Source organism: Gopherus flavomarginatus, chromosome 4, assembly GCF_025201925.1.
Source record: "Gopherus flavomarginatus isolate rGopFla2 chromosome 4, rGopFla2.mat.asm, whole genome shotgun sequence".
NCBI classification, from domain to species: domain Eukaryota; kingdom Metazoa; phylum Chordata; order Testudines; family Testudinidae; genus Gopherus; species Gopherus flavomarginatus.
In genome coordinates this window covers 143,260,163-143,272,966 of record NC_066620.1, presented here as the reverse complement: position 1 = coordinate 143,272,966, position 12,804 = coordinate 143,260,163, and the positions used below count along the sequence as shown (strand labels likewise).

At 42.9% G+C, this 12,804-nt stretch overlaps 2 protein-coding genes across 8 annotated transcripts in view; both read left to right on the top strand.

Moving 5' to 3' along the window:
- Nucleotides 1-12,804, top strand: part of KLHL32 (kelch like family member 32) — a 223,092-nt gene that overhangs the window by 208,597 nt on the left and 1,691 nt on the right. For 6 of the 7 annotated variants that reach the window (XM_050949275.1, XM_050949276.1, XM_050949274.1 and 3 more), the window contains 2 exons: nucleotides 552-646; nucleotides 4,112-4,754. In XM_050949275.1, the coding sequence (XP_050805232.1) occupies nucleotides 552-646; nucleotides 4,112-4,273 (257 nt within the window). In that variant the 3' untranslated portion in view covers nucleotides 4,274-4,754. Of the gene's footprint in view, nucleotides 1-551; nucleotides 647-4,111; nucleotides 4,755-12,804 lie in introns of those variants that run through there. The other variant, XM_050949281.1, reaches the window with a different exon arrangement.
- LOC127049057 (uncharacterized) lies at nucleotides 5,935-8,111 on the top strand. Its single transcript, XM_050949327.1, has 2 exons — nucleotides 5,935-6,600; nucleotides 7,221-8,111. The coding sequence occupies exons 1-2, from the start codon at nucleotides 6,045-6,047 to the stop codon at nucleotides 7,691-7,693; spliced, it is 1,029 nt and encodes a 342-aa protein (XP_050805284.1). The 5' UTR covers nucleotides 5,935-6,044; the 3' UTR covers nucleotides 7,694-8,111.

Sequence of the window (12,804 nt, the reverse complement as noted above, 5' to 3'; positions counted from 1 at the left end):
AACTTCTGCTTTTAGCTGTACGCATCTAACTCCGTAGAATTCAAGAGATCTGCACAGGTGCCAGTTTGGCTTCATTGCTCTAACAGTGTATCCTGTTAGAGTAGTATGTTTATATTATGTTATATTAAACATATGGAATACACACACACAAACACGTATAGTTGTAGATACATTCACACGAGGCTTATTTCCTACTTCAGAGATGTATTAGTATCTACTATTTCTTACGCTACTGAAAAGAATGTTTTTAAAATATATTTTTCTTTAATACACTTCAAACTTTGTAGTATGTTCCCTAGTCAAGTGTAACTAACCTGGCTTGCAGTGTGTGGTTTTTGGCATCATCTCTGTCCTCCAGGATAGCACTCAAATTGCATTCCTGGGGATAGCACATAAGCCCTTCTCTCCACTTTAACTGCCAGGAATTGGTAGTTCTGAAACTGTCATGTTACAGCAAATCCATGTGCATCTCATGAATGAAATCTCCAACTTTTGATGCTAACAGAGTTAATTAAAAGATGCAAGTGCTTTCGATTTCCTCTTTGCTTTAGGTCAGAATGAATCTGGCGTTGCTGTCCACAATGGAAGAATATATTTAGTTGGCGGCTATTCTATTTGGACAAATGAGCCTTTGGCATGTATCCAGGTGAGAGATTTAGGTTCCTTTTTGAAGTCTCTTCAAGTGTTTCTGCAAGGGTACTTTTTGCATAGCTGTTATCAAAAAGCAAAGTTTATTTGAAGTGGCGAGAGAGATTAGGGATGATACTTATGCTGTCACTGAATCTCTAAAACATACCTTGGAAATATTGTGCATATTAACAGATTTCCAGGTTAGTAATTAGATTTACTACTTCTGTATTAAATTTTCTGGGACTGTGGACTGGGTAGTTCCTCTCTAGACAAGATTTGGGTTTAAAAAAAACAAACAAAAAACAAGCATATTTCCAGGTGCCATGACACTTAAAGTGTCTAAATGGAGGGGGAATGTCCTATTAATTTTTCAGCCCTCTCATTTTCCATAAAGAGGCCAGAAATAACCAGCAATTGATCTAGATCAAAATTTGGGCTAGAACACCGCAACCTGCCTTAGTTGTGCATGTGCTCTTTACTTTGGAGCATGTTTAAAAGTACTGCTAATAGCTTTGCCATTGGTACCAGGTTCTCCAGTAAAGTCTTCTGCTGCACTAGAGTCCATCATAACAGCAGCTGCCCTCTTGATCCATGACTCTTCATAGATCCCCAAAACTGTAAATAATCTGTGAAAGTGGGATTATAGAATCACAGAAGTATAGTACTGGAAGGAACCTCAGGAGGTCATCTAGGCAGGACCAAGTATACCTACACCATCCCAGACAGGTGTTTGTCTAAACTGTTTTTAAAAAACCTCCACTGATGGGGATCCCATCTCTTCTGGAAGCCTATGCCAGTATTTAACTATCCTTATAGCTAAAAAGCTTTCCTAATATCTAACCGAAATCTCCTTTACATCCTCTCTCTAACAGCCCTTAATTTAAAACTTTGAAGCACTTGAAACTTGTCAGGACCCTCTCAGTCGTCTTTTCTCAAGACTAAACATGCCCAGTTATTCTAACCCTTTTGTCATTTGTTGCTCTCCCCTTGACTCTCCAAATTGCCCACATCTTTTCTAAAATGTGGCACCTAGAACTGACCCAGTACTCCAGCTGAGGCCTCACCAGTGCTGAGCAGACCAGGATGGTTCCTTTCCATGTCTTACACAACATGCCCCATGTCATACTACTCTCCTGTTAATACACCCCAGAATGATATTCACTGTTTTTCACAACTGCATCACATTGTTGGCTCATCCAGTAACTCCCAGATCCTTTTTTAGAAATATTAATGCTTAACCAGTTATTCCCCAGTTGTATTTATGCATTTGATTTTTCCTTCCTAAGTGTAATACTTTGAATTTGCCTTTATTGAATTTCATCTTGTTGATTTTGGACCAATTATCCAATTTATAAAGATCATTTTGAAGTCTAATACTGTCTGCCAACCCTCTCAGCCTGGTGGTATCCACAAATTTTGTAAGTGTGATCTCCATTTCATTACCCAAGTCATTAATGAAAAAATTAAAAAGTACCACACCCAGATTAGGCCCCTGTGGGACTCCACTAAATACATCCTTACAGTCTGACAGTGAATCATTGTTAATTACTATTTTAGTACGTTTTTTCTACCAGTTTTGCACCCACCTTATAGTAATTTCATCTAGACTACAATTCTCTACTTATGAGAATGTCAGGTTGGACTGTTCCAAAATCAAAATACATAATGTCTACAACATCCTGGCCTCTAGGCCAATAACCCTGTCAAGGAAGGGAAGTAGCTTGGATTGGCATAATTTATCTTCACCCAGACACATTCAGTTGGTCTGTCAGTCACCTCCTTCTGGACCTCAGAACAAGTGTGTAGATTCTTGATGTATAATGCAACACCTCCTCCCTTTTTCCCCTGCCTGTCCTTTGTGAACAAACTATACCCCTTTATAACAGTATTCTAGTCATGCGATTTATCCTACCAAGTTTCAGTGATGCCACTTAAGATGTAATTTCTTATGTACTAATATTTCCAGGTCTTCCCCATATTCCTTGTATTTGTGTATAGACATCTAAAATGTGGAACAGTTCCCCCACTGTTTTCTCTCTTGTTGCTTCTGTGACGCTAATGTGATTTTCTATTCCCCAACATCTAACAAGGTCATTTTATTTTATACACACAGCCCCCCACCTACCTGTGGATATAAATTGGCCTCTGCGGAACCACAGTGCTCTCCTGGGAACCACAGCAGTGAAAGGAGCAGAACATGGGGCCGCTGTTCCCAGGAGCCAGCTCCTCCAGCACGGCTGTATGGTCCCCAGCCCCGCCCACTGGGGCGGGCACCGGGCTCATCAGCAGCTGTCCCTGGTCGCACTCTTGTGTTCAAGTGGCATGCCTGCCCCCAGACAGGAGATGCAGACAATTGTGTGGAAGGGATGGGGGCAGAGCTGGGGGCGGGGCTGTTGGCAATACAGCCATGCTGGAAGAGCTGCCAGCGCTGGCTCCTGGGAGTGGTGGCCCCATGTTCTGCTCTTTTCCCTGCTGCAGTTGTATGGATACTGATTTATAACTGCGGATATTCACATACATGGATATAAATTTGTATCCGCACAGGGCTCTATATATACTTACCTCTGAGCTTTAGGTGAATTATTTTCATTTTTCTGAGTGATGCAGTGCCCCAGTTGTAGAACCATCCGTGATGATAAGTTGAGTGGGGTAACATATTTAATACTTTGTCAATTTTAAATGGAAAATTAATGCACAATGGCTTGGATAGGAACACTGTACAGTACATAAAATGTAACAAACGGTACTATATCAAGTTGGGAAACGTACTAACAAACACTTGCTTATAATCTGTGGGACCTTTTGAGTATTATTTCATCTCTGTTCAAATACTACTTGATGGCAAGTGAAAATGCATTTTGGGTCCTGCTTTTGAGTGGACCTTTCCCTACATCACAGAACCATCTCAGAACTGACAGTCTGTCCAACAGAGACCCAGACCTACAAGAAAAAAAAATATAACAAATAAGAAAGCGCTTTGGCAGAGCTGTAAGTGTTGACTACATATGCACTCAGTTGCTGGCACACTGCCTAGCTTTAACCAGCACTATGAGCCCTTCTATTTTCAAATTCAGCATGCTGTTCCCTCTTTCTGAAGAAAGACACTTTTCTCTGTATGTCTTCATTTACTCTGTCATTCAGCCAGCCCTGAGTTCCCTTGCATCTCAAAATACTATTTTGACAAATGATTCATATTTTGTAGTAATGGTTTAGCATCTCTGTGCACAGTTCTACATGTGCAACCATGCAAGTGTACAGCTAGTAAGTGGGATCAAATTTTACTATTTGCTATTAAGTGATGGTTAGGATAAGGTTTGGGTGATATGGACATTAATACATCAGTTGATCCCTAAATAAAATCCACTGGGCTGAAATTGCCTTTCCTTGGGATTAATAAGTGTATACAATATGTGCCAGCAGATTTGTTTCCTATTTTTTCTGTGATCCTTGAAATATTATTTTCAGCATTTTGGTCCTGCAGGTGCTGGATGTTAGCAAGGAAGGGAAAGAAGAAGTATTCTACGGGCCTACACTTCCTTTTGCTTCTAATGGAATAGCAGCATGCTTCCTTCCAGCTCCCTATTTCACATGCCCCAACCTCCAGACTTTACAAGTGCCTCACCACAGGATTGGCACTATGTGAGAAAAAGAATGCACCATCCATAAAAGCAAAAGGGGGGGAAAAGCGCTGCATACAGCAATTTCACTTTTGGATCAATTAAGCATGAACTGTTTCTTCATCTTCTACATATTTGTCTTAAAGTCAAATAACAGACAAAAAAAATGAACTTTTTTTTTCACTAAAGGCTCCACCACACAGTCTGCAGTTTCCCTCTGCCCCAAACTAGGAACATACACTTCATACCAACCCATTTGCCATTTTCTCTGGGTGACAACTTGTTACTTGCCTCTATTTAAAATCTTTGAAAGGCATTCTGAGTGCACTCAGCATCTTGCCTGGCCTGTTGTTCCTTGGGGTCTGCACATTAAATGGATTGCCAGTGGCACTGTTCAAAGACAATATAATACAATGTTTATAAGCTCAACAAGGACAATATTCTATTATGCTAAATTATTCAACTTCCTAGGTACCTGTGGCAAAAAAGGATAAATGCATTGACCATCAGTTCCTAACTTTCATTTAACAAAACTTATTGGAAGTTTAGATAGTGTGAAACATAATAAAGCAAAAAAACCAAAAAACAAACAAAAAAAAATCAACCCTAAATATATTATAGGCATCTACCAAGGAACTGATTTTTTTTTTGCATCTCACCTGAAGTACAGAAGGACTGAGGTTTCAGTGGCTATTACTGTGCAACACTGTACTGAACCTGCTTGTTAAAGAAATTGATATACAAAAGCATCTTTCTTTATTTACCAAGGTCTACTTTTAAATGTTATCTTCTATCAGATGATCAATTCTTCCTGACACCTTCAATCTTTTAATGGTTGGAAATAACCTCTTCACTATATAATTAAAATGCACCATTTACTTAATATTTTGAATAGCCAGTTTGTAAAGGGTTACCATATTTACTATTTACAATTCTCAATGAACAGTCTCATTTAGTCCAACATATGGTACCACAAATCACTGGCCTCCAGAGGCTAAATCGGTGTATAATAAAGTCAATATTTTATTTATTCTTTCAATGTATATAGTGTCTCCATGCAATACTCCAGGTATATTTACAATTTATAATAATAAAACCAAGCCATTATATTCTGCTTTTCTCTGGCTATTGTGACCCCTACCCTTTTTTTTGATGTTTTTGCCATTTATTTGCATATATCTGACAACATGGGTATTTGTAAATATTAACCAAGAAGAATACTATTAAACCTCTCAGTTGATGACCTAAAGGCACAGTGCATTTCTCTGCTCTATGTACTTATAGGTCCTGCACCACCATAATATTTGAACAGATCTCAGACCATAGAATTACTGCTGCTATTCATGGGAATTTCAAATTCAGAATAGCATCTAGGAATACCCAGTGCATTTCAGGAGAGGAGCATTTTGCTCTTAGTCCATCGAGAGCTGTTACTGAGGCCAGGTCCAGACTAGAGCTTTAAATCGATTTTAAGAGCTCTAAATCGATTTAAAGCTGTAACCGTCCACACTACAGAGTGCATAAAATCGATTTTAAGGGTCCCTAAAATCGATTTTGGAACTCCATCTAAACGAGAGGAGTAACCCCAAAATCGATTTTTTAAAATCGATTTTATGATAGTGTGGACGGACATCGAAGTTAATGGCCTCCGGGACGTATCCCACAGTGCTCTCTAGTGGCTGCTCTACACAGGTAAAGGTACTCTTCTGCTGGCCAGGTAAACAGGAAAAGCCCCGGGAACTTTGAAATTCCATTTCCTGCTTGCACAGCGTGGAGCTCTCAGCAGCAGAGAGTAGAATGCAGTCTCCTGAAAATAGGAAAAGAGCTCCAGCATGGAGCACACAGGAGTTACTCGATCTGATAGCTGTATGGGGAGAAGAGTCAGTGCTTTCAGAACTGCGCTCGAGCAGACGAAATGAGAAAACCTTTGAAAAAATTTCTAATGCCATGCGGGAGAGGGGACATACCAGGGACTCGTTACAGTGCCGAGTGAAAGTGAAAGAGCTCAGACAGGCGTATCAGAAGACCAAAGCAGCAAAGGGCAGGTCAGGCTCTGCCCCCAAAACATGCCGGTTCTACGACGAGCTTAACGCAATATTGGGGAACAGCGCAACGACGAACCCCCCCTTGTCTGTGGATTCAGAGGTGGGCGTCGTGATTCCTGCCACTACGGAAGATTTATTTGATGGCGATGATCAGTATGATGAGGACCAAGAGGAGGAGGCTCCAGCAGAGAGCACAGAGCATTTTATCCCCCCAAACAGCCAGGATCTTTTCCTCACCCTTACTGAGGTTCCCTGCCAGCCATCTCAAGGCAGTACTCCAGAAAATGAAGCTGAGGGACCGTCCTCTGGTGAGTGTAATTTCTTTTAATAAAAGCTTCGGTTTAATGTAAGCCTTTTTTACTGGGTGCTTCAAATCACTACCTGTACTTAGAGTCACTGACCAAGTAGATTAAAAACCTTTCCTAAAACAGTGACCCATGAGGTGGTTTTTAGAAAAGTCTCCATTGTAACAGGGCGGATTCATCCTGCTTGTTCGGGGAACGCGAGAGCAAACCGGGGAAGGAGACCAGCTTCGCCGCGGTTTGCTCTCGCGTTCCCCGAACCACCCAGCAAAGCGCAGGGAAGGAGACCTGATTGTTCGGGGAACGCGAGAGCAAACCGGGGAAGGAGACCAGCTTGATTACCAGTACAATCTACTACAGGGATTACTAGCCATTATTAACTTACCATTTTCTCCGGACACGGTCTGTGTGCTCCCCTGACCTGCGTCTGAGCAGAAATCTCTGTCCTCAGCCACAAGCAATAAGTATTAAAGGAATCCTAAGGCGACCTTGTGGTAAAGTAACATGTTCAAGGTTCAGTAACAGGCACAGGTCAGTGAGGAGAAACACTGTATGCATTGTTGTGTGAAATGTGTCTCTTATGATTCTTTTATCACTCTTTCCAATCCCCACCCCCCCACACACAGCTGCACATTTCTCCAGCCTCCCTCTCGCTTCTCCTCTACATGGGGGGGGTATCATAAGAAGACTGAGGAAAAGGAGGACGCGTGAGGACATGTTCACCAAAATTATGGCAGTAACCCGTACAGAGAGAGCTCAGCAGGGGGACTGGAAACAATTGGTCGCAAAGTACAGGGAGGCTGCCAGTCAACGCGAAGACAGGAGGGACGCCAAAAATGATGTCAGGTGGCAGGAAGATCAGCGCTGGCGAGCAGCAACTCTGGATCTTCTTCGTGATCAGACTGACATCCTCCACGATATGCTGCAAGAGCTCCGTGGTTTCAGAATGCCCCTACAGCCCGTGTATAACCTCCCTCAGTACTCACCCTGTCCCACACCTTCCAGAACCAGGCATGTAAGAACGCGTGGGGGAAGGCTCTCTGCACCAGCCCCCTCCACCACTGCGGACACTCCAACCAGAAGGCTTTCATTAAATTGAAAAGCCCTTTGTGTCCTGTTTTTTCCCTCCTCTAATGATCCAAACTTCTCCCATGGCACCTTTGCCTATTTTTACTCTCAGGTCATGCTATTAAGGCAGTGTGACTGTAGTTTGGTAATGAAGTAAAGCAAGCAGCTTTGGAAAGCTGCACGGAAGCTAGTTATCAGCATCAGGATTTGACAATTGGGGATATGGGTAATAAAGGGAAAACAAAGAAAGCAGCCATACCGTAACCTGGTCCATGAGAATTCTTGTTCTGTCTTCTCTGATGCACTTTCTTCTTTCCAACCTCCCTCCCCCTTCCTCCAAACCTCCCTCGCTCCGTCCCCCATAGAACGCTGAGTTATGAAATTTCATGCACAGTATTGTAACAACAAGCATGATGCTTGATTGATGAAAGGGTCTGATTTTAAATAAAGAACACAATTCTTGTAACAAATAGTAGTAACTTTATTTTCAATAAAAAAGCAGTTAAGGAAGGTTGCAGGTACAGTGCCTAGCAGCAGACGGAAGCAGCTAATGGTGGAGGTAGGTAATAATTGGGAAATACAGAATTATATGTTTTCCAATGGACAGCTCTCGCAAGTAACCTAAGCAAGCAATTGAGGAATGCTGCAGGCAAAGTATCTTGCAGCAGCAACACCGCATAGACGGGGAGGGCAGCAATCAATTGAAAGGAAAATCAGCATTCAAACTGTACCCTGGCCCATGAGGAAGCTACTTTTCAGTGCTTCTCTGATGCGCACAGCATCCTGGTGAGATCTTCTAATTGCCCTGGTGTCTGGCTGCGCATAATCAGCGGCCAGGTGGTTTACCTCAGTCTCCCACCCTGCTATAAAGGCCTCCCCCTTGCTCTCACAGAGATTGTGGAGCACACAGCAAGCAGCAATGACAAAGGGGATATTGGTTTGGCTAAGATCTGAGCGAGTAAGAAGCGTTCGCCATCTCGCCTTAAGCCTGCCAAATGCACATTCTACCACCATTCTGCACTTGCTCAGCCTGTAATTAAACAACTCCTGAGCACTGTCAAGGCTCCCTGTGTATGGCTTCATTAGCCAGGGCATCAAGGGGTAGGCTGGGTCCCCAAGGATAACTATAGGCATTTGGACATCTCCAACTGTTATTCTCTGGTCAGGGAAGTAGGTCCCTTGCTGCAGCCGTTTAAACAGTGTAGTGCTCCTGAAGACACGTGCGTCGTGAACCTTCCTGGCCATCCCACGTGGATGTTGGTGAAACGTCCCTTGTGATCCACCAGGGCTTGCAGAACCATCGAAAAGTACCCCTTGCGGTTTATGTACTGGGCACCCTGGTGTTCCGATGCCAAAATAGGGATATGGGTTCCATCTATGGCCCCCCCACAGTTAGGGAATCCCATTGCAGCAAAGCCATCCACAATGGCCTGCACGTTTCCCAGAGTCACAACCTTTCGAAGCAGCAGCTTAATGATTGCTTTGGATACTTCCAGCACAGCAGCCCCCACAGTAGATTTGCCCACTCCAAATTGATTACCGACTGACCGGTAGCTGTCTGGCGTTGCAAGCTTCCATATGGCTATTGCCACTCGCTTTTCCACTGTGAGGGCTGGTCTCATCCTGGTATTATGCCGCTTCAGGACAGGAGAAAGCGAGTCAGAAAGTTCAAAGAAAGTGCTCTTACGCATGCGAAACTTCCGCAGCCACTGCGAATCATCCCACACCTGCAGGACTATGCGGTCCCACCAGTCAGTGCTTGTTTCCCGTGCCCAAAAGCGGCGCGGAACGGGTAGAACCTCACCCATAACCGTCAGGAGCTCCAACGTGCAGGGGCCTGGGGTGTCAGAAAACTCGTTCTCCAGTTCGTCATCGCTGTCGTCCCCGCATTCAAGCATTCTCTCTTGCATTTCTGCATCATGGGTCAGCAGTGATAGAACGAGAATGCGTGAATTATTTACAGTATTCGCGATCAAGGACAAGAGCAGACCTGGATCCATGCTTGCTGCAAAATAGCGTTTCCCTCACTGCAGCCAGTAAAAACAGCGCGAACTGACTGTGTGCCGTTTACAGGAGGGGGGGGGGAAGCTGTACCCAGAACCACCCAGGACGGAGACTTTGATCCCATCATGCACTGGGCTAGTAACCCATAATTCCAAAGGGCAGGGACCCGTGCAGGAACTGTGGGATAGGTACCCAGAGTGCAACGCTCAAGCAAAAGATGGACGCCAGGGAAAATGGACGCTCAACATCGATGTAAATACCTCTAGTGTGGATGCACAAAATCGATTTTATAAAACCTGCTTTATAAAATCGATTTTAAGCACATCGATTTTAGGCTGTAGTCTGGACGTGGGCTATGTCAAATAAATTTGATCATACAGATGGTAACTCTTTTCAGGGCTACTGTTAGTGATAAAAGGAAGTTCCACTTATACCATCTGATTCTTCTTCTTGGAGTTGGCCTTAGGAAACTTTACCTTTTCAATCTGTTAGCATAGATTTTATATAAAAAATTGTTTTGTCAATTGTCCTAGACAACTTAAAGATAGACAGGGTAGAAGAGATCTAACTGCATATTTGTCACCTGGAATGATTATCTGAGCACTGACAATACTTTCTTTCCACGAAGACTCAGCTGTGAAGAAGTTTAGATCAAGGTATTGCTTCCCCCCGGCCCCCCCCCCCAATTGTATGCAGAACTGCATGGCTCATGGGTCTGAACGGTCACTGAATTTTTTATTTTGATTTTCTCTGCTCTCCTACACACCAGCATCCAGAGGCATTTCTTAGTTTCTCAATACAGAACAGTAATTCTTGAAAACTTACCTCGACTTTAGAAAGTAATCTATAAGGTCTAGGCCTTGCTTTGTATTTGGGATGCCCAGGACCAAGTTATTTGTATTTTCCAGCAGCCTCAAGTGTTTTATTGTCTAGGGAGTGTGGCCTGAGTGATCAGAGGAAGGATCTGAGAGTCAGGGCCCCCAGCTTCTTGTATCAGTTCTGCATATGAGTGAGTCATCAACCTCTAAGCTGGAAAAGGTGTATATAATACTACCCATTTCACTGGTGTTGGGAGAACTTATTGAAGTTTGTAAAGCACTCAGACAGAAGTTCCCAGGATAGTTTCTGCATTTACACATCAAGTTTTCTTGTTTTGGTATTTTAATTTTTGTAAACCCGAGTCCACTCACCAGTCCCCCATATGGCCAGCTAGCCATAGCTGTGAAGTTATAGTTAAATGGTTTCTTTCGGAAGGACAGAGGATTACCATTTATTTAACTGGCCATTTATCCCTGGCAGCAGCCTGTGTAGAAAGTTTCAGGAACTTGGAGTGGCATTAGTTTCCTTATGCAGAGCGGCATGTGCCGTACAGCTCAAGGACCAACAGGCAGTAGAGTATATGGCAAGAAAAAGTTATCACATTTGCTTTGATCTTTCAACACTTTTACTGTTCTGTGTCCTCATCAATTGTCTATCCTGGTGAATAGAAGTTTTAAACAGCTGTGCAACTGCATTAAATTAGTTGTATGGTTCCAGAGCCTGAGGACATAGCCCATGCTGCAATTAGTGTCAGGATTCTGCTCTGGCTTCTAATCATCAGACTCCAGCGATCACAGACATCTTTCATGTTGACCACTTACCTTCTGCATGCTGTGCTATTTGCCCCTTCAGTTATAGAACATATAGACTTATACCCGATTCCAAGGGGAAGGAGGAATTCTACTTTTCGGTGCCTAAAGTTAGGGAGTGCCATTTATCTTTTACCAGGTGAGAGATTATGCAAAAAGACTCTCCCTGGTGCCAGCGGGGTATACTGTGCTTCCAGGCAGATTGGGGGTGAGCAAGTGAAGGTTTGGAGAAGGCAGCTTTGACTAGCAGCTGGGGTTCTGTAGGAGTCCTGCTGGCAGAGGCTGTGCAGTGGATGCAATTGAATCAGCACGTGTCCCCAACTAGTGCCGCCCATTTCTGAGGCTGGATGGGCTGCAGGATCCTTTGTGTTGGTGGGTGCCTTCCATAGGCCCAGTCTCCACAGAGATTTCAGTGGTGTGAAATTTATCAAATCTTCTGCCAGTGCAAATCTTGGAGTGAATCAAACCCAGCATCTGTTCCTGCCAAGTAACCAGCTTTGACACTGTGGTCGAATAGAAGATCTGTCCAATTGCTATTTTTTGACAGAGTCTTAAGTTGTCACTTTACTTTTTGACCAGAAAAGGAAAAGAATGTTTTCCACATGGCCAGTCTACTCTAGGAGTGAGAAGAAAACTGTGATAAAGCTGATGGTAACATAATTTGCTTGGGCTTCCAACTGGAGAAAAGTGTGGAGTAATGGACAAGATCTCAAGCAATAACTCATTCAAGCCTCTTCACCATCGTAATAAGGGGAAATAGCGGTAAGACTGAATAATTCAGTGGGTCTATAAATTGTTGGGATAGAGGCCACGTGGGTACTGCTCTTTTTCTTATTTTTATTGACTAAATCTGCTAGCATCTGGAAACAGATCTTTGAGCCACAAGATCTTGAGCTGTAATGAATCGTCTAATACTTATATCTCTCTCCTGTGCTCTACTTTTTAGGTCACACCCATAGAGAGTAATATTTACCTTTTATAGAAGACATTTAGTCCCAAAGGATATGGAGGTGTTTTATCAGTTGTACATATAGGCACATCACCAGCCACTGAAATGCAGCCATCTTGTGTGGCTTATCTGATTCCCGAGTATAGTGCTAAGACACTGGTTTGACATAGACGAAAGAACACAGATAACATCAACTTTACTTTCTACAGCATCTTCATTTTCCCTTGAGCATTTCACATCCAAGCACTGACCAAAGGAATATTGAGATGTTATGGCCCAGTTGTCAGTATGAAGAAAATATTGTAAAATATGTATTTTTTTTTAATCCCAGTATATCTATTGTATGCTGTATATTCATGGTTTATTAGCTTTCAGGTAGAGTACCTGGACCTGAGATAGAATTACAAAAGTTTGTGCTGTTTTGCCTTGAAGTTTGCCTAGAGTTCTTTTTTTCCCCTACTAACATAGAAATTTAGTACATCAGTTGCAGAATCAGGAAGAAATAGATAATTGAATGTGCACACAAGCAGAAACACCATAGGCAGAATGTGGAACAAATGC

Coding starts and splice junctions, on each gene's coding strand:
- LOC127049057 (XM_050949327.1), top strand. CDS start 6,045: ATGCAGTCTCCTGAAAATAGGAAAAGAGCTCCAGCATGGAGCACACAG. Junction 6,601..7,220: donor AGCTGAGGGACCGTCCTCTG/GTGAGTGTAATT, acceptor CCCCACACACAG/CTGCACATTTCTCCAGCCTC.